Below are 20,354 nucleotides of genomic sequence, written 5' to 3'. Positions count from 1 at the left end.
TGTATCGTCAGCAGCGTCGCGAATGGGTGCAGCTCCGTCTCCCATATGTTCATGTCGATTCCGCGCGTGTTTTGGGCGCACCCCACCGCCTCGTGAGAGGTGTGGCAGCCGGTATCGCTTGCCGCCGAAAAAGGCATAAAGTTACATCCTGTACGCGTCGTCCTTGCCACGCTCTTCGATGCTTAAGAACTTCGACTTTCCCTGAATTACCCAGATAAACTTGGTAGCTGCCCACCGAAATTATGACATTCACGGGTGCAGTCTTATCATCACGAATCATGTCACCACGCGGCTGGGCCAAAGGATTTGCCGGTGTCTTGCATCAGTATGTACGTGTATCGCTTATGTCCACCGCGTCAGCAAGACACTGGCGATCCTAACATTACTATTAGTCCGAAGGTCTAGTAGCATTCGAGTTCACGACCGGCGCCGTTCCTAAGCCAAACACGCTCATATTCGTCGGAGGACTCGGGGATGGGCTCGGTAGTACTGCGTACATTCCAGATCTGGCCAAATCGCTAGAGAAGAGTTCGTGGTCCCTCCTCCAACCTATTCTTTCGTCCTCATATACGGGCTGGGGCGTGGAAAGTTTAGGCCAAGACGTTACCGAGATCGCGGAATGCATTCGATACATAAAATCACACAAAGAAAATGGGAAAATCGCGATCATGGGCCATAGCACCGGAAGCCAAGATGTCCTACATTATCTTTACTCGTCAGCAGACAGCGCCGATGATGCCGGCCAAACCTCTGTCCGCCCTGTTGTCGAGGGTGCAATTTTACAAGCGGCGGTCTCAGATCGAGAAGCCATGCGGAATGTTCTCGAGGAAGGCTCAAGCCGCCAAAAACCCGAAGAAGCACAGAGAACCTTTGCGACCCTCCTTGATCTCGCACGGAAATCGGCCTCGGACAAATCTGACTTCGATGTCCTTCTTCCCTTGAAACACACGGCAGCGCTTGGATACGGTAACGAGACGGCTGTTAGCGGGCGCAGGTTCCTCAGTCTCATTAGCCCTGACAGTCCCTCTACGCCTGCCGAGGATGACTTGTTCAGTTCCGATCTGGAATTCGACAAGACTTTTGGCACGGTCAAAAGCAATGGTCTCCTACGCGGTACCTTGCTCGTCCTTCTCTCAGGCGAAGATGGGTCGTATCCAGAGGATGTCGACAAAGAAGCTCTTCTGCGGAAGTGGAAGCACGCCGCTAATTGCGGTGACAAGCATCGTATATGGAACGATGAGTTCAGTGGTGTAATCCCTGGAGCATCTCACGGCCTCAGCGGAAGAGACGAAGAGCTGCCTCGGCAAGACCTCACGAGACGAATCGCAGGATATTTAGCGACACTGTAAGAGCAAAATCAATTTGCGTATGACGAGACCTAGATCACAACAAAACAAAAACCCTATATGTTATTCTCCATCAGGTATTGGATTTTCACAAACAACAAATCCAACAGACCTTCAAGAACCATCTCTTCACGTTTCCATCCCACAAACCCTGCGTGCAGATGTCCGTCCTCGAAGAAGCTCACCACTTTAAGAGGGTTCGCCGCGTCACCTGCCGGCTTATGTAGGCTGAGCCCACAACTTCCGCCAGCAAACTCCATGGTATGAACGTCTTCTGCTTGCGGCTGATGGTGTACCACAGATTCGAAGCAGACCGACGCCTCCACGTCCGTCACCTCGGACCAAGTACTGCAATCTTTCGCTATCACGTGGAAGCCGAGATGATCGTGCTCTGCTGAAGTTGCTGTTTGTTCCTGCACTGCACTCAGCAATTCAGCAGCTGATGTGGTGCTGGTCGCCTTTACACGTAAGGGTGTTAATTGATACGATGGACCGATGGCTTGTGCTGCTGGCTCCGAACAGCCGCCTCGGCCGGACGTGACCATGCCGAATACGACGTCGGGAATTTTCAGACGGTCGCTGAGGACCAGGGCCCAAGCTGCGCTGATCATTGTTGCAGGTGTGACATGGTCTTGCGCCACACACTTTTCGACTCTGCGGTGGATGAAGGTTGTCTCCCCGTCATCCTTCAAGGTCAAGCCAAGTCCGCGAATCTCCGTCAAGGCGGAACCACGAAGAAGCTCGCGCCAGTAGATCTTCGCTTTGCCTTGTACCTCACTGTCTAGTGAGTACGCGATATATGTCGAAAAAGGGACGACTTCATCTCTTGCATTCTCGCCCTCTCGATAGAATTTCTCCAAGTCCTGCAGCAGCCTCGGAAGAGAGAAACCGTCGTAGAGTGCATGCGAGAGGCATACGATGAAGCTGCGCGCGCCATCGGTAGCGCTCACGTGGAACGCTCGAACGAAAGGTGAGCCCATTTTGAATGCAGCTTCGCCATCTTTATAGCAAATATCTTTAACGGAGACAGCAAGATCTCCTGTAGAAGTACTTTGCTCGATCGGGATTGTGGGATCGTTGAGGACGACTTGCAACAGTATGGACCCATGCTCCAGAAAAATCGTTCGGAGAATGTCATGCGTCTTGACAAGCTGGTTCCAAGCTTGGTTCAATCTATTCGCATCAATAATATCGGCCGGGAACGTTAAGACCGTGTACTGTATCGAAGTTCGACTTCCATTGCTGGAATGCACGACATCCAGCCTCTGCGCCGAGGTGGCAGGATACACGTCCTGTATCTCCTCAGCAGCGCATCCCAACTTCTTCGCCATGAGCTCTCGACAGAACTCCGGCGATCCAAGCGACGAGATCAGGCAGCAAGCTGCATAGCCAACCTTCGAATTTAACATCGCATCTTCCCTCTTCTCGTCAACTTTCATCGCCTTGGCCGCGCGACGCAAGCGCATATATCGAAAGACATCACCAACCGAAAGAATAAATCCCGAACTTCGGAGCCCCTGGACGAGTTTCATCGCGAGGACAGAGTCTCCACCGAGCCGGAAGAAATTGTCATCGAGGTCGATCTTCTCGGCAGAAATGCAGAGGAGCTTTGCCCAGGCCTGGCGCAGTACATCTTCCTTTTCCGTCAGTTGTGACGATGTGCTGGTCCGTGTCACGAGCGCCTGCTCGTATCCTTCTCGCAGCGCGGCGAGTAAATCCTTGGGGATCGAGGACGCGATTTGGCCGATTGCGCTTCGTGACGAATGTCGAATGGAAGCTGACTGTTCGTTGATGGGAATCCATGCTGTGGGAATCATGTAGGAGGGAAAGCTCTGCCTTGCAAAGCGGATGAAGGCGGAGAGACCTTCGATCACTGTTGCAGGGACTTTGTCGGACACGATGACTTCGAAGCCATCCTTGTTCTGGCCTTGCACAATGGAGGTGCTGTTGAGGAGCTTAATTTCGGGCTTGTCTGATGAAGCGCACTCGACGAGCCCGATGATCTCTTCTTCTTGATTTTGTGCATCGAGAGACCCATTTCGGACAACGGCAAGCATCGCAATGCCGCTGGCACCGAGATATTTGTTGATCTGCAACTCAAGCTCCGTCATATCAACGAGATGTCCTTGCACAACTTGCAGATCCTCCTTCCGTCTGACGAATATAATCTCTCCACTTGCTCGAAGTGTAACGAGATCTCCCGTGTTATGAATTGTCCCCGATCTCCCCTTTGTCGCGGAGGAGCCCCCCAAAAGCCAGACTGGGTCAATAATACCTTCGCCTGGCAGCGAGTCACCTTCCAGCCAAAGCTCTCCGATACAATCAAATGGCGCCAGGACATGCGAATTACATGCATCGCAGACCCATGGTACTGCTACAGCCGGGTATGAAGAGGTCGCCGCGATGGTTTTTTCGGCACGCAGTCTGCCAGATATTGAGTCAAGGCGCAGCGGCGAGGACAATCGCTGATTCCAGATCTCATCGAGCTCAGCTGCGGACAAAGTAGCGATGTTCGATAGCACTGAGTTGGGATTCGCGACGAATGCGAGACATACAGCCTCAAGTTGCCCAAGCATCCTCTGCATGCGCTCGCCTTTGATGACATTGCTATCAAAGCTGGCGCGGGCGACAAAGCCCGTTTCGTTCAAACCAATTGCAATCATCAGAGCATATGGGTTGAAATTTAGAGCTTCTTCGGCCGGATCCTTCGCCTCAAAACCAAGGGCAATCGTCGAGCCGGGACTTTCTGGTTGGATGATGAGGCCGGTCCCCGTCTCACATGCTCGTTGCGCATATTCGCTGACTTTGCGGATATTCTGCATGCCCAAATGCTGGTGTGCTGACCTATCTGCTGTAGAAGCTTGAATTTTCCGGAGAAGCACCTCCACAGAATCGGACATGTTGAGGCGAATGCGAATCGGGACTGTCGCGATCATTGGACCGAGTATTTCATCTGCACCAGGGAGGGAGATGTCGCGGCCGATCAACGTTTCTCCGAATACGATATCGTTTGAGTCAATGTGTTTCGATGCTACCAAGGCCCATGCGCCGCGAATGAGGCTTGCCATGGTGTACTTGCATCCTTTCGGAAGCTCAATCCGAACGTGGTGCTGGGCTCTACTATCTGCCGCCGGTGTATAATCTCGGAAGGGTAGCTCGGGAAATTGTGGACCGTCGGCGCCATGGAGCTCTGCGCGCCAATAATCCGCTGCGGTCTTTCCGTTGATACCATTGAGGTGGTGCACGAAATCTTTCATCGACGCACGGTGGGTGAGCGCGTGGCCATCCAAAACTTTGGCTACCGAGTCGAGGATCAACGGCTCGCTGAAACCATCGTACGCCACGTGGTGGATAGTCCATACGATACATCGTGCACCGTCATTTTCCTGAATAATCGCGTATCGAGCTAGACGCCTTCCAAGACCCATGATGTCCAGCTTATCCTCCTCGAGATATCGCGCAAGATTGGTGGACTCTTTCCACACAATTTCATCGTCAAGCAAGACCTGTTGAAGGCCACCCTCTAGCACCTGACAAACTCGTGTACGGAGGATAGGCGTTGCTGCAACAACAGTCGACCAGGCAGCTTTGAAAGTCGCAAGGTCCATGTCCGCCGCGATCTTCGCCACTCGCTGGGCGATATATGGAACGTCTGATTTGACCGAGAATGTGAAGAGTGATTCCTGAGTCGGCGTGCAAGGGTAAACATCGATGACACTGCTGATCTGCACGCCACAAAGCGACGCCGCTGTTGCTCGGACTTTTTCCACAACTCCGGGGATCATCGAAAAGGGTGGGATGTCTTGAGGCTTATCCTTGGCCTGTGCGTTCACACTGGCACAGAGATCTGCCAATACTGGATATCGGAACATATCGGCGACGCTTATTCTCACACCTCCTGATCTGCTTGTGGCGACTGCTTTCATTGCTTGGACCGAGTCACCTCCGAGAGCGAAGAAGTTCGAGTCTCTGCAAATTGCCTCTTCATTGATTTGCAGGAGATCAGCCCATATTCGCCGAATTACCCATTCAGCTGGATTCTCATGTGAATCGGGTTCCAAATCATCATTCTTGTCCAGGGCTCGAAGATCGATGCTGGTGCCGAAAGCTTTCAAAGATCTTCTGTCAATCTTCCCGGAGATCAACGTTGGGATTCTGTTCACGCATACAAAGGTGTTTGGCACCATGTACCTCGGCAGAACCTTTGCAAGCTCCTCGTTGATCTTCGCCAACACAGATTGCAGCGACTCCCTCGGCTTGACGATTTCGAGAGGCACCAGGTCGACAGCCTCACGCGACATGTGCGCCACAAAGGCTACCAGGAAGGCAGGTGCCTCAGTCGGCGAGATAACCTCGACCACAACTCTGGTGTCGGATGGCAACCTCTCGAGAATTTGGCATTCGATCTCGCCGAGCTCCACTCGCTGCCCGCGGAGCTTGACCTGCTGTGCGTCCTTGCGGCCTGCGAAGATGACCTCGCCGTTGCCCGATGGATCGTAGCGTCCCAAGTCGCCCGTCTTGTACATTCGACCGCGTCTGCCCGGGTGTGATCCATAGCCGGCGATCAGCCAGTGTGGGTCTTCTATAAAGGCGGTTTGAGTTTTCTCCAGGTCGTTGAGATACCCTTGTCCGACGATCGGTCCTTCAACAAGGATCTCGCCGCTGGCTCCGGGACAGAGCAATAGATTGGGATCTTCGGGATCTACAATCCAAATGCAGGCACCATTACCCGCTCCCATGGAGACATAATTCCGTCCAGATGCAGCAGAGGCATTGATCGTACATCCAATCGTCGTCTCACAAGGACCATAGCCAATGACGATCCGGGTCAACTTGCCCCAACGCGCCACATCCCGTGCAGAGACCGCTTCTCCTCCTAATCCGAGGGCATCTAGCGAGGCGATGAGGTTTTCATCCAGCACGCGAGCTACGGTCGGCGTGAGACCTGCGTAGTTGACGCGCATCTCACGAATGACTTTGTTGATGTCATTCATGCGATCCTCGTCAGAGGGAATGCAGAGCGTTCCGCCACGCATAAAGGTCAGGAACATGCTGTCGATTGATACATCAAAGGCGTATGATGCGAAGTCCAGGACTCGCGATGTAGATGTATAGCCGACGGCTTGTGACCGAGGGAATGCGCTGCTTGTGTAGCTTTCGTGGCTGATTTTGACGCCCTTTGGTGTACCTGTATTGAGCGTCAGTGCATGATCTTCAGCTGACAAAGTTCAAGGGTGACATACCGGTGCTTCCAGAAGTGAAGATAATGTACATCAAGGTTTTGGGATCAACCTTGGCCAATGTGGTTGGAGTATCGGTTTGCTTTTCGGTCGCAAATTTGTTTGAATCGATTACCAATGGAGCTGAAATTGTCATCTCAGGCACTGTCAACGAGTTCGAAACATCAAGTTGACTTTGAGATGTCAGGACAGCTTTCGCCTTTACTTGTGCGACCATATTCTGCAGCCGGGCAAGCGGCAAAGCAGGATCCATCATCACAAACGTCGCTCCAGCTTTCATCACTCCTAGCGTTGCGACCGCCGCCCACTTCGATTTCTCGAAATAGACTGCGATGAAATCGTGTGGTTGAATACCTTTTTGCTGAAGGTTGACTGCTACAGAAGTAGAATAGTCGTCTAGTTCGGCATATGTGAGATCGCCATCCCATGAAGCAATCGCGCCTTTGGAAGGATCCTGACGAGCGCGATCTGCGATCTCCTCATGGATACACATCGAGTATGTCTGAGGCACATTGCGATTCCACTTCCATATTTGAGATAATTCTGTGGTTGTAGGCTGCAAGTAGTCTTTTATTGTGAGAGTGGGATGTAGAATGATGAGATGCAGAAGTTCTTGGAAGACTATCAAGAGGCGGTCAATAGAGTGAAGGCGATCTTCTCTGGTAATGCCAGTGTAAACTAAACGCGTGCCATTCCAACATGATGTCACGCAGAAAGTAATTTCGTCCTATGGTGATGTCAGGTGATGACTCAGTCCATTTCTAGCAAGAGTAATTACCTCGACATCGGTTGAATTGAATAGCTGAGCTAGGACGCTCGTCGTCAAGTATATCCTCGCATCCCGAGGACATGTGATGGCTTTCTCGATGTTTGATGTGCTGGAGTCAAGGCCTTTTGCAAAGGCTTCGTCGATCGTCGTCTGTATGCCTACTGAATCGATGTCGAGGATGACAGTAGTCCTGGACACGATCTGATCGGCTTCATCACGAAAGGTCCACGCGATTTCAGATTTTTCCGACTTGCATAGCCTCAGGTTGAGAAGGAACCATGCCTGGAGAATGATCTTGATGTCTGTTTGTGAGGTTGACATATTGAATTGTGGTATGGTTCTAGAGTAGCATTACCAGAGCATCGATATGATGGATTAATAACAAGGCGGCATGGAGGGATTGCTTATAATGAAAGCAGATCGAGCGAAGTAATCATGCAATCCAACGACCTACTATTATCGCTAACCATTGTGCACAACGGTCGTGCAAACATAATGCCTTCTACATTCACCTGTGACGCCGTGGGAGGTCACGTCGAACCCTAAGCGTAGTGGATCATGTTCGGACAGACATCTCAAACGAGCGCCTATCAATGCACTCAGACATTGGCCGCGATACTCGTCAATGCCTCGTGCGCCTAGTCGACCCAAACTAGACTGCTGTCACGAAGACATGCCCACGTAGACTGCGCGTTCAACCACAAGGTGGGCTCAAAGTGGGGGAGCACCGACATCGGCGAATAGTTGTCGTCCAGTTTCGCCCAAATGGCATTTCAAAATGGCGTGTCGAATCCCATACCAAATCTGCAGGGCTCAAGCCACAAAACCCGACGCGATGAGACCGCTCGCTTAGTGAATTCATCAATTTAGTGCTATACAACTAAGAGATCTTGAATGAGCCAGAACGCGAGGGCCATAGAATAGTTTAGCTCCACCAAACAAGGCTTAGATAGCGCTCACCACCAGATGTACGTATTACGTTGCAAACCGGTCCAGGACAGCATGGTAGCAGTAGAGGAACGTCTCGCTTGAGGGTCCATATGCGTAACAGCGGTACATGCGCCACGTGCATCCTGGTGGCAGCTTCTGCGTGGGATGAATCGACCTTTTCATGCATTATGTCCAGTACACTAGAAATCATCGCCGACATGGGACCGGCCCTTGAAAATTGAGTAGTGCTTACATCGATGTTTTGAAGTGCCGGAGCTGATTGTTCCAGACTGGAGACCAATTCGTTCGTCACAGACAAAGCAATACCTGCAGATTGAGCAGATCATCTGAGCTCCAAAAGACAGACAGCCGTTGTTCTATCTTCTAGTACGCTTCTCAGAGCACCCGCAACGCTCTCACATTCGTTCAATATGTCTCTCCCAACAGAGGGTTCCGAAAGGTCGTCTGCGAACTACGATATCATCTGCGTGGGCTTCTCAATCGAGGGACTCGCTCTAGCTGTGTCGCTCGCAGATCGCAAGACACAACACAAAATCCTCTTTATCGATCGCAATGCTGGATTCAAAGCCGGACTTGGCTTCCACAATACTGAGGATCATGCTGGATCGCTGTTCCTAAAGGATCTCATCACACTGCAAAACCCAAAATCAGAATTCACATTCATCAACTATCTTCATGAATCTCGGCTTCTTATCGGCTTCACGAACGTGTCGCAGATGAAGCCGTCTCGAGTTCTACTAGAAAACTATCTCCGATGGGCAGCCAAGAAAATACAAGCTCTTGGATGGGTCTCTTTTCAATCCGAGGCAATCACTGTGAACCCGATCCGATCGAACTCCACTAAGTCCTTCGACTCATGGGAGTTGAGGGTCCGTGATAACAGCACTGGCCGCATTGAGTTACTTCAAACACAGAAACTCATGGTAACTACGAGAGCACCGAAGTCAATATCAAGCATAATGCAAGGCGCGAGCTTGCGCGAAAATGTGCTTCTTATGCATCAATTCGAGAAATCTCAGAAGGCCATCGAGCAAACTCAGCGACCACTCAACATTGCTGTACTTGGATCAAGTCAGCAAGCTGTTGAATGCTTCCAAGAAATCGTCTCCGGGCAGGGAGATAATCGGGCTTGCATGATCTTTCCAGGCTCAGCCTTACGAGTCGAAGACAGTACTCCTTTGTAAGTCACACAATATACGATGATTCATCGCGCTGGCGATACCGCGCTGACTCATACCTCCAGTGTACAAGCCTTGATCGATGGAGATGGACTTCGCAACCCATACAAGAAGCTTCCACCTGAGATTCGCCAGCAAATGCTCGCAACGACAGTAGCTTCAGTTTTCCCGACAGTCAACCTCGAGACCCTCGAGAGTTTGTACGCGACTCTGTATCTACAGCACGTACGAAGCAATGATGCCTCGCAGCATCGCTTCATGCTTCATCCTTTCAGCCAAATCATCCGAGCATCGAAGACGGCCCAAGGCGTTCTTCTTCACAGCGTTGACGTCAGAACCGGCGAGGCGCAGACTCCGCTTGGACCTTTCGATTTCTTGCTCACCGAGGTCTATCGGGACGCTCGCCAAGGACCTAAAATTCTTGCGCCCATACGTCCGCTGCTCGAGAAGCAGACTTTGACCGTCGACTCTGAATACAATGTGAACTTCCATAGGAACACGTTCTCGTCGGGCTCCGGACTGTGGATGTTGGGCTCTCTTGCCTCCCAGAATATGCGCAGAGATGATCTCTCTATTCTTGCCGCTTCGGCTCACAGGGCGGTATCAAGTATCACGAGGAAATTCGAAGCATCAGATGCGAGCGAGGCTGAGACACAGTCTCGGTTGTGAGAAGCTCGCAGCCGGATTTGCAGAGTCATGCCATGCGCATTTGGAGTAGATAGCGGCTTGCCATTTGTTTGTGATGAGAGAAACGGCACAGCGAAACAATCGCAGTATTCTGGAGATCTTGGTGTCAACAATTTCGTCTCGTATCAATTGAGCAGTGTATTCATTCCTGCCATTAATTACGTATCTTGTGCCTTCATTTATTTAGTTGCGTGAGACCTGAGGCAACGTAGCCATTGTGATATCACCAAGATATATTCCAGAGCTAACAGAATGTTTTGCGCGTAACACAGCGAGCACATGGACATCGACATGAATAAGGACTACAACTTGGCTGAGCGCTGTTCAATAATCTTAGAAGCAAGATCGCGCAGCGCAAATTTCTTCACTTTGCCACTGCCCGTGATCGGGACCTCCTCCGGCACACCATCCTCACCCAGCCAGAAGATGAAGACAGGAACCTTGTGTCGGCCGAGAGTCTGTCTGATCCAGCTCTGGAGTGCATGTAGATTAGGCCGTTCAGCACCATGTCGACGCATCATAAATGCTGCGACTTGTTCTCCGTACCGGCTGTCAGGCACGCCGACTACAACCGCGCGATCGACAGCATCATGGGCGACCAAGCGTTCCTCAATTTCGAGCGGGTATATATTCTCACCACCTCGAATGATGATATCCTTGAAGCGTCCAGTGATGGTGCAGTAACCCTGAGCATCCATGACGGCTTCATCTCCGGTGTGTAGCCACAGTGTCCCATCATCATCCGCAATCATGCATTCCACAGTCTTCTCGGGATTATCCCAATAGCCATGCTGCAATTGATATCCGGCAATGCAAAGCTCGCCACGAACTCCGACGGGTACAATCCGACCATGACGATCAATGACTTTCGCAGAAGCGTGCGGCATGAGCATGCCAACCGTTGTCAGACGGCGGGCGATCGAGTCGGTGACGAAAGCATTGAAGCACGTTGGTGACGCCTCAGTGAGACCGTAGCTGCTGGTGAACTCATCCATGCCAAAGTCGTTGACAAGTAGTTCCATGAGATGGCGAGGTACAGGCGCACCTGCAATTATGCCGGTGCGAAGAGCGCTGCAGTCGAAATTCCGAGGACGTGGCAGGCTGAACAAAGTGTCGAACATGGCCGGGACGCCGTGGACAGCTGTACATCTCTCCTCTGTGATTGCGCGAAGCGTTGCGGGTCCATCGAAGATCTCGGCAGGATAGACAATCTTGGATCCGTGCGTAATGGTTGCGAGAAGGCCAAGGACGAGTCCGAAGCAATGGAACAGAGGCGGGGGACAGCAAAGTACATCGATCGGCGTGAGAGCCATGCGGTCTCCGATGAATCGAGCGTTATTCAACAGGCCATAATGATGAAGGGTAGAGACTTTTGGATGTCCGGTGGACCCGCTGGTCAATTGCAGATTACAGGGGTCGAAAGGACTGATTGACGCTTGAATGTTTTCTACGCCGTGACTCGGGAGTCCTTTTCCGATGCGAACTGCTGTCTGATAGTCTCCCAGACCATCAAGTCTTCCGGAAAGCAGAATGATGCGCTGCAGAGATGGGAGACTTTTGGATCCACGTGCGAAGGTTTGTACCATAGCCGTGTTGTCCGTTCGCCCTATTCGCGGAGTTGTGAAGAGAATTTTGCATTCTGCAAATGTGAGCTTCACCAAACAATCGATCATTCTAAACAGACTACACTCACCAGTATATGAGAGGGCATATTCGACTTCTTGTTTCGTGTACGTGTTGTTCAAAATCACCAGAATGGCGCCAATTCTCATACATGCAAAAAACACCGATGCATATTCGACACGATTTCCGGCAAGGATTCCAACTCTGTCGCCAGGCTTGATATCTTCGGACAAGATATAACGCGCGAGGTAGACGCTGTGTTCGCGGAGATCATTGTATGTCCATCTTGTTTGATTCCAGGGCGTAACGATGGCTTCACGATTGCCGAATTCGAGGCATTGAGTGTCTAGGAATGTCGCAAGGTTCTGGTCAATCAAGGGAGTGTCATTCGGCCCATGAAACAAAGAGTATGTGACGCTCTGCGTGTCAGCGTCGTTAGCGGGCCCGGTGATGGTCGACATCCTCGCTGTTCTAACACTTGACTCTAGCCGTAGCAAAGCTGTGCTGCTTCCAGTGTCATACGCTCATTATGACCATCGTCCACTCAGCCATGACAGAAGTCCGACGCCGGACACAACTCTGCAGTATCCGCCCGCGAACAAGGCAGCCATTTCATCGCCTCAGCAAAGCCTGCAGCTGTCGGTCAGGCGGCGAGCTCGCTTTCGCTACGCCGGTCTGAACCCTTGTCAGACTCTCGCGGCGCACCCAGCTGATACAAGGGTCTCCGAGATGGTGTGAGTAGGGGCCAGGCTGCGTGCAGGCAACGTGGAGCAGGGATCCGGACAAGGCGCCAAAAGTGGGAATCGAGGCTTGATCGTCTTGGAAACAACCCAGCTACCTCGCTTGGCTTCACGTGGGTTGAAGCAACATCATAACGACCAAGCAGGCTTCATACAGAAAGGAAGCTTTCCTTTGTGTAGCCCGGAGCAAGTTTTCGCCAACATAGCTAGCGAGTACGCTACCAGGTTGCTCGAACGCCACCAACAATGGTGTGACCAGGAAGGCACGAGATTATCTGATTGATAAACTCTAATTGGACCGCATGCCGCGCCACAGAGTCGAATCACCCCACGCGATGTCAAAAATCTCATCTTATCTGTCATCTAATCAGATAATAGCGCAATAAGCTCGGACGGATCTTACCTTGGGAGCTTGCAATCAGACGAAGGCGGAATGCTCCCGGATACTCTGTGGCATCATGTGTTCATACCATCCGGATCCTCCTCGCTTGTTTCGGGAATTCGGGTCAGGTGGTGTCATTCGAGAGAGGTCCGATATCGGTCAGAACTTCGCGCGCAGTAAGAACGTCACAATTCGAGATTGACGTGCGGGACTCGACCGAATCGCGTGCAAGTATAACACTTCCACAGAGAGCTGGTCACTCAGTAGTGATAACAATGATGGCATATCACTCAGCAGTGTTCATGATGACCGCAAATTACTCATTGGAAACATCGACCGCCTAGATAATCAAGACTCGCTCGAGGGCTATCGATCTCTTGGAACGTATCATTATTTTCGACACAGGCCTGTCTTGAACGTAGCAAACCTGATCATTCTCGGTCGATCGTCTACTGAGCAGAGCGCACTCTTGTCTGCGCGACTCGCGTACAGCAAATCGGTAGGGCGACGATACAGATAAGGGGAAATCCCATGCCTCGCGTCTTCACTTGTTGTGAAGAAATCCTTCAGACGATTGAAGTCCTTTCGTAATTGCTTGGTATATAGTCAGGTAGCACGCGAGATACTAAGGATGGGAAGTAATTACAGCACGCGTGAAAAAAATAAAACTTGCTGTGACCTTCACTCGTGTTGTCTAGAACAAGACACCCTTATTCTGCACTTCTTTGGTGAGCTTGATGTCCCTGATTACAGCAACCCAGATTATCGCCAGCGCCATGATTGCGGTACCAGCAATCAGCATTCGTTCCTGTGCATAGGCGTAAGCGGCACTGATGGCATCGCGCTCGGGGGATCCAAGGTCGTAGCTGAGCTGCACTTCGAGATTTTCGTAGATGACTGCCCAATCTGCATTGACGGACTCCGGTAGGAGGCGTTGAAGAGCGTCAGGCAGAGTATGGGTCCAAATGGCTCCGGAGATACTGCTACCGATCGCACGACCGATGTTTCCGAAAACACCGAGGAATGCAAGGACTGCTGCGACGTTGTTGTGATCGGCTGATGCAGTGACGGCGACTTGCATGACGATAATCATCACGCCTCCTGCAAAGGCAAGGAAGATCTGGCACATGATGTTGTAACCGACAGATACCGATGGGTTGCGGAAGTAGATCATGAGTCCTTCTCCAAGCAGGTAGAGCGGGACTGCAAAATACAGGAGCCACCGGAAGCGGCCGGTCTTGCGGATGAGAATGCCGACGACGAAAAGCCAGACGCCTGAGACCGCATCGAAGATGCTATTGATGTAACCGGCGGTAGTGATGCTGACGCCGTAGACAACTTGCAAGTAGCTGGTGTAGTAGCCGTTCCAGCAGTAGTACGCTATCTGGTAGGTAACGCTGAGCAAGCAGGTACCCAGAACCGTGCGCGAGGTCAAAACCTTCCAGTCCAGGAACGGCACTTTTGCCACATATCGTTCGACCAAGAAGAAGACGCCCAGTGCTACGAAACCAAGAACAAGCATGGCAATGATGTAGCTCTCACGCCAGCCATCTGCGGCGGCTCCGGCGATGGTGAATGGAAGCAAAGACAAGACGAGACCCGCTGCAAGCAGGAATGTGCCCAGAACTATACTGCGGTTAGTGGGATCTTCATCTGTTGCACAAAGTGGATCTTACCATCAAACTCGACAACGTAGTGCTGGACGCTTTGTACGAACGACCGCCCACTTGTCTCCTTCTTGGGCAAGATTCCAGCCTTTGCCGCCAAGTTGCGGTTATATCTCAGGAGTAGAAACATCGGCAATGCAACGGCAGGCAGGATGATGCAGAAAGCGCCATATCCCCATCGCCAATTAAGATCGTAGAAGCCCTGCGACATGTTCGGTCCGGCGAAGGTCGAGATGATGTATGGTGAGCTGGTGAAAGCATATGCCAGGCCTCGATCGCGAAGAGACGACGTATCGGCGGTGATGACGTCGATGCTGAAGATCATGCCCGTGAAACCAATGCTGTAGAAGACTTGCGCAGCGCAATAGGTCTCGATATTGGTGCATACCGCACTCAAGATCAAGCCGAGCGTTGCGAGAGCGACCATGGCGATGAATCCGATCGAACGGTCGAACAGGTTCAGGACTTTTGCCAAAGGCATGTAAGTCGCAGCGCCCATGACACTGGAGACGACGGCGATGACAGGAATCAAGGAGTGCGCGGCGAAGTCGCTGGTGATGTACGCCGACAGATTGCTGGTGATGGAGGCTTGGAATGCGTTAACAAGATACAACAACCACATGCTACATCATTTGGTTAGTTCCAGGCGCTCACATATCAATCGTCAGGAGGACTCACAGTGTGTATGCTGCGCCTAAAGACTTCTTTGTCCATGTCAAGGTGATGGCTTCAGCCTGTTGGACACCTCGTTGAGCCTCTTCGTTCGGAAGCACAGCAGATTCTGCCTCGCGAACGACAGACTCTGGTACTTTCTCGTTGGTCAATGTCTCAGCAGTGACCGGGACATCGTTGCTATCGGTGTTCGACTTCGGATCGGAGTTCGAACTCCGTCGAGTTTGCGTACGCCAGGTTGGCATATTGGTCGTGCAGAGAAAAAGTGAAGAATGATCGAGGCGACTATGGCAGCTCTCGCCAGCTCAATAATGCACACATTGCTTCCCATATAAAGCGTAATGATATGGACATGAGTTTGCGCAGGGTCTGAAAGTGGCGTCGGTCGAGGCACTCGCATTTCGACTGTGCCGTCCTTCCATCCCACGGACGACATGCCGACAAAAGGTCATAGCCATGCCGGTGGGTCGTGTTCCGAGCTAGGGCCGAACAATGCGTTGGGAAACTTGTGGGGATTTCCATGCACGCTTCCACGCACGCCCCAATCCGATACCGGCAAGGATCGGAGTCGACTTGGGATAACCCACGACAACCATCACACATCTTATCAGATGATCTTTTCTACCACGCTAGACTCATGTGCCCTGCGACGCACACGGGAGAGCATTAACCAAATTCGAGGCGCTCATCGTCTCATGATCCCACATGGGGATTAAACGAGCCTTCGAATGTGTAGGATGCCGGAACGCCCGGAATGCCGCGATGCTGCGCGCGGTCTGCTTGGTGCCCTCGACGCGATATTTCCTCGTTGACTGACGCCATGCCTCTTCTCGGATCAGAGCCTTGCCAGACCACTCGGGTTTCGTACGCAACAGTCGGCTAAGACAATTCTGGGCCACCCGTATGGTCTGCACCAATTTCATTCAGCGCTCTGCAGACGTCAACACATTTGCGAACTGCGAACAAAAAATCGTAATACCGATTTGAGGCATGCACACAAGACCGCTTGCGGAGTATTTCAAGTCCATCTGGCAACAGGGTTCGATCATTCGTCGAACTGGGCGCGCGCAGTATGGCTATCATGAGATCGTGAATATATGATATTGAGACTTGAGTGGGCCATGGCGAGCATCATTTCGGTTCTGATCATGCCTTCCGAACTCATTGATGCTTGAGATGTCGATCCATGAAACTATGGATAAACCTGTGGATCCATGAATCCATGGATGGTTCTGATATTAGGGTCACATAACCCCAACCCTAGGCTATCACCAACACAGCTTTGTCAAGATCAACAAATAATCACAGCACACATGTATTATGCGTTTTCTTGAACGATAACCATAAATACACGCATCTATCACGCAAAATCTACTTTGGACATAAACAGCACGACGCAATTCAGTGGTTCGTCGAACAAGAGCCGGACCTGTCGCCAATCAATGTCGGAGAACGTAGCGCCCTTGCAATCCGTTCAATATCGCGCCGGCCTGAGGACTCCCACACGACGAGTCGTACGGTACCGCCTTTTTATCAGCCAACAAGGGGTTGTTGAAACTTCCAAACAACTAATATCAGCCTTATCTCGACTGTTTTCGCGTAGCCTACAAGCGCTTCGGTGTTGCTATCATGAATGATTCATCATCGTCCTGTTCATTCTGTCTCAACCTTCGAGAGAGTCGTCAGCTCAGCGAGGACCTGACACACGAAGCCTGGGCTCGAGGACTGATTTCCAATACGTGCACAACGTGCCAGATCCTGGTAAAATGCATCAACATATTCAAACCTGATATGCTCGAAGGATCTTCTCTCGATCCGGAATGTGGAGTCTCTCTTAGTATCAAGGGTGACGGCGAAATTTGGGTTGAAAAGATGCCTTTTAAAACGAGCGATTTGGGCGATTCCATAAGTTTTCATGTGAATCCAGTCAACGGTGCGGCCATCCATTTCATTAGAAGTCATGTTACGATGACTTGAACAGACTAGGCTTCAAAACACAAGATATCACCTCATCCTTTCCTACCTTTCCCTGACATAGCATTCACTGACAGACTGTGGCAGAGAATGCCAAGTCAATCATTCACATAGGAAGAAATATGCGACCTATCGAACCAGAGCCAGGCATGAAGTCCGGATTCGACATGCTCCGCTCCTGCCTCGAGACGTGTTTACGGGATCATGTCACATGTGCTGAGGAGCAAGATCTCGACTTCCATCCTGCCCGACTTGTTCATATAGATCCCTCAGACCCTAGCGGCCAGACTGTGCGGCTAGTCGCTACCAAGGACCACCGACCGACGACCAGATACATTTGCTTATCGTATTGTTGGGGAGAGGATCCACAGCTTCTCACCAAATTGGCCAACCTAGATCAACATTCCAAGCAGATTCCTTGGAGAGGTCTTCCGAGATGCCAGCAAGATTGTATCACAGTAGCGCGAGAATTTAGGGTCGAATATGTTTGGATTGATGCTCTCTGCATCGTGCAGGATGACCGCACAGACTGGGGGAATCACTCCCAGCGAATGCACGTCATTTACAGAAATGCTCTCTTCACGGTAGCTGTTGTTGCTTCGAGTACAAGTTCCCAGCCTTTTCTTGGTCCGGACACTCCACATTATCGTGCGGAATACGCGATACATAACATCGAAACCTCAACAGGGTCATCTGGGAATCTCCAGATCCAGGCTCGACATGCCAGCGCCGCGAATGATCTTGGCCCCGACGTAGAAACACCTCTGTGGTCAAGGGCGTGGACATGGCAGGAGCAAGTGTTTTCCCGACGGATCTTGTATTATCTCGACCACAAGACAATGTGGAAATGTTACATGTCCGTGAACTCCGAAGCGGGAGAGGAACATCCCGATGACTCTTGGTTTACGAATGATCTGTTCTTCGGGCGGCCGAACAGCGAAAAAGATTGGTATCTGATCGTGGAAACCTACAGTGGTTTTCGAGGCCTGACGTATAGCACGGACCGTCTTCCTGCTTTGTCTGGCATGGCTTCGCACTTCGCCGAGATCTGCGGAGGTAGATACATGGCAGGGCTGTGGGCAGAGGGCATGCCTATTGGCTTGGCTTGGGCTAGTATAGTGGGAGTCTCCCCAGGTATTGTTGGACCTCCACAGCTTAGTAATGGTATACCATCATGGTCCTGGGCATCGGTTGGCGAACACGTTGAATGGAAGGTACGTCAATACATCGATAGAACTCGATGACCAGATGTAGCGCGACTAAACTTCAATCTAGACATTCTGGCCCGTTGACAACAAGGCCACGCGCGCAAAGATAGCCACTGCTAGTCTTTCAGACACCGATGACTCGGATATTGTTCTGGAAAATCGCGCCGAGCTTATAGACTTCGATTGCATGCCATCCTCCAGCAATTTGTACGGAGAAGTTCGACAGGGTAGCTCGGTGACATTGAGAAGCCAGACAACTCCTGCACGGATGCTGGTCGATGTAAATGGCAATTCAGTTATCGAACGTGAAGGCTGTATTCCCCAGAAGGTGTATCCGGATTGCCGCATCCTCGGATACGATACGGTGGGCAGAGCACCGCGAACAAAACTTTTACACGACCAACAAACGCTGAGAAGGGCGACCGAGGATGATTTTCCTAAGAACGAAAGCGAAAAGGATTCCGATGATCCTGAGACCCAAGAACCCTGCGAAGGCGAAGTCTTGTGTTTACTTCTTTACACTAACAACAAGTCAGGCAACGATATGTCGATGTCATTGATCCTTGCACCACATCCAAAATACGCTCCTGCGTATCAAAGATTGGGAATCTCATATGGATGCTTGAAGCAGACCAACAACCTCAAGACCGACGCCAATAGCGACGCCGATAGTGTTGACGAGGGCGAAAAGTATGCCGACTGGAGACAATGGTACGCGGGCGGCGAGATCCGAGATGTCCGTATCGCATAGGGTGGCAAAATTTACGAGGCGATCACTCCTGCTACTGCGTCAGCGGATTCTCTCGGCACCGCTCTACCTTGGAAATGACTCGCTGAACCCAAGGCAATCATAAATTCGACGACCATATCAAAGAGCGAAAATCAAAAATCAAAAAGCGATACGATGTAACATCCAACAAGATGGCTGTTCAACCACACCTTACGCTAAAGTCATAAGCAGACCAAGAGTCGATAGCATCCGTCGCGAGTAATGCAACAGTCCACATTAATTTTTCATCACAATCAGGAAATAGACGAGAAGAAGTACGCAACAACCAAGAAGGATATCACACCGCCGGCAGGAAAGCCAGCCCACGCTCCTTTATGCGACGATAAAGTCTCTCGAGCAAGTCGTGACGAACAAGCATCGTCGATACATCAGAGCCCAGGAACTCGCGAAAAAGAAATTGAGGCACGCGACAAAACGTAGACTCCAGGGCCCAAGGCGTGATTTCACGCCGAGTAGATTGCACAGCCCGCGAAGCAAGCAAAATAACAAGCCCGTCGCCAAGTCGTAGCAGATTCTCTCGTCGAGAATCTAAACTTTTCCTCGCAGACTATAGTACGCCTTGCACGACTTCCATCTAGCCCTCCATACATTGAAAAATGTAACAAATTACAACCATTTGTATCAACATGCACAACCACCTCTCTTGTGGCCCCAAGACCACACGCGCGTCACATCCTAACCAGCCCAACCAAAGGGCAACAAGACATAATGGAGTTATGAACAGCGATCTAGAGAGATCATGAAAATCTTTTTAGAGGGATAATTCAGATGTAAGCTGGGACTATGATATGATCTGGCCTGTAGATGGATCTGGAAGTAAAGGTGCGCATCTCGGAAAGCTTACCGGGAAGGAGAACTTGCTCAGGCAGCGGTCGTTGTGCCTCGGGCTATTATGGATCCGTATCGAGATTGTATCAGTTCCAAGGCTCTCATCGATCGCTTGTCGGTTGCAGGTTTGTGCATTTGCATTTGCACTGGACTCCGAGTGTGTGAATGTCCATGGATATCTACAAGTAGGCTGAAGTCTGAGGGATGAACGGAAGTGCCGCCCGGGCTCGGCTTCACGTGTCGAAATTTGTTGCGACCAGCCCTGATGGAACAATTCCGCTCATGTCAGGCTGAAACGC

General features: G+C 51.2%; 6 protein-coding genes across 6 annotated transcripts; 3 read left to right on the top strand and 3 right to left on the bottom strand.

Annotated features, from left to right (window-relative positions):
- Positions 1–278: 278 nt before the first annotated feature.
- On the top strand, positions 279–1,349 carry K489DRAFT_429143 (putative siderophore biosynthesis lipase/esterase; the record flags this gene model as incomplete). The annotated part of the gene is made up of 2 exons (XM_033608362.1): positions 279–329; positions 393–1,349. 2 exons carry the CDS (start codon positions 279–281, stop codon positions 1,347–1,349), a joined length of 1,008 nt encoding a protein of 335 aa, XP_033463878.1.
- K489DRAFT_377282 (uncharacterized protein) lies at positions 1,331–7,813 on the bottom strand. The gene is made up of 3 exons (XM_033604118.1): positions 7,365–7,813; positions 6,590–7,313; positions 1,331–6,534 (listed from the first exon to the last, which is right to left on the bottom strand). The coding sequence occupies exons 1-3, from the start codon at positions 7,674–7,676 to the stop codon at positions 1,403–1,405; spliced, it is 6,168 nt and encodes a 2,055-aa protein (XP_033463877.1). The 5' UTR covers positions 7,677–7,813; the 3' UTR covers positions 1,331–1,402.
- Positions 7,814–8,486: 673 nt separating this feature from the next.
- On the top strand, positions 8,487–10,610 carry K489DRAFT_377281 (uncharacterized protein). The gene is made up of 2 exons (XM_033604117.1): positions 8,487–9,486; positions 9,550–10,610. Exons 1-2 carry the CDS (start codon positions 8,717–8,719, stop codon positions 10,151–10,153), a joined length of 1,374 nt encoding a protein of 457 aa, XP_033463876.1. The 5' UTR covers positions 8,487–8,716; the 3' UTR covers positions 10,154–10,610.
- On the bottom strand, positions 10,474–12,255 carry K489DRAFT_399064 (4-coumarate-CoA ligase; the record flags this gene model as incomplete). Its single annotated transcript, XM_033606950.1, has 1 exon — positions 10,474–12,255. The coding sequence occupies one exon, from the start codon at positions 12,253–12,255 to the stop codon at positions 10,474–10,476; it is 1,782 nt and encodes a 593-aa protein (XP_033463875.1).
- A 998-nt stretch (positions 12,256–13,253) lies between these two features.
- K489DRAFT_377280 (putative MFS siderophore transporter MirB-like protein) lies at positions 13,254–15,694 on the bottom strand. The gene is made up of 3 exons (XM_033604116.1): positions 15,262–15,694; positions 14,593–15,206; positions 13,254–14,542 (listed from the first exon to the last, which is right to left on the bottom strand). Exons 1-3 carry the CDS (start codon positions 15,498–15,500, stop codon positions 13,611–13,613), a joined length of 1,785 nt encoding a protein of 594 aa, XP_033463874.1. The 5' UTR covers positions 15,501–15,694; the 3' UTR covers positions 13,254–13,610.
- Positions 15,695–17,351: 1,657 nt separating this feature from the next.
- On the top strand, positions 17,352–19,188 carry K489DRAFT_407520 (HET-domain-containing protein; the record flags this gene model as incomplete). The annotated part of the gene is made up of 2 exons (XM_033607379.1): positions 17,352–18,443; positions 18,505–19,188. 2 exons carry the CDS (start codon positions 17,352–17,354, stop codon positions 19,186–19,188), a joined length of 1,776 nt encoding a protein of 591 aa, XP_033463873.1.
- Between the last annotated feature and the right edge of the window lie 1,166 nt (positions 19,189–20,354).

This window comes from Dissoconium aciculare, assembly GCF_010015565.1.
Source record: "Dissoconium aciculare CBS 342.82 unplaced genomic scaffold K489scaffold_2, whole genome shotgun sequence".
In the NCBI taxonomy this organism is placed as follows: Eukaryota; Fungi; Ascomycota; class Dothideomycetes; order Mycosphaerellales; family Dissoconiaceae; genus Dissoconium; species Dissoconium aciculare.
Note: the sequence above shows the minus strand (reverse complement) of the source record. Positions and strands in the feature narration are given on the sequence as shown.

Bases quoted from the DNA above. Each gene is read 5' to 3' on its own strand.
- K489DRAFT_377282 (XM_033604118.1), bottom strand. From the start codon at position 7,676: ATGTCAACCTCACAAACAGACATCAAGATCATTCTCCAGGCATGGTTC. The intron at 7,314-7,364 runs GTAATTACTCTT...ACATCACCATAG, and splicing joins TCAATTCAACCGATGTCGAG to GACGAAATTACTTTCTGCGT. The intron at 6,535-6,589 runs GTATGTCACCCT...CGCTCAATACAG, and splicing joins CTTCACTTCTGGAAGCACCG to GTACACCAAAGGGCGTCAAA.
- K489DRAFT_377281 (XM_033604117.1), top strand. From the start codon at position 8,717: ATGTCTCTCCCAACAGAGGGTTCCGAAAGGTCGTCTGCGAACTACGAT. The intron at 9,487-9,549 runs GTAAGTCACACA...TCATACCTCCAG, and splicing joins GTCGAAGACAGTACTCCTTT to TGTACAAGCCTTGATCGATG.
- K489DRAFT_377280 (XM_033604116.1), bottom strand. From the start codon at position 15,500: ATGCCAACCTGGCGTACGCAAACTCGACGGAGTTCGAACTCCGATCCG. The intron at 15,207-15,261 runs GTGAGTCCTCCT...CAAATGATGTAG, and splicing joins TTAGGCGCAGCATACACACT to CATGTGGTTGTTGTATCTTG. The intron at 14,543-14,592 runs GTAAGATCCACT...ACCGCAGTATAG, and splicing joins CTACGTTGTCGAGTTTGATG to TTCTGGGCACATTCCTGCTT.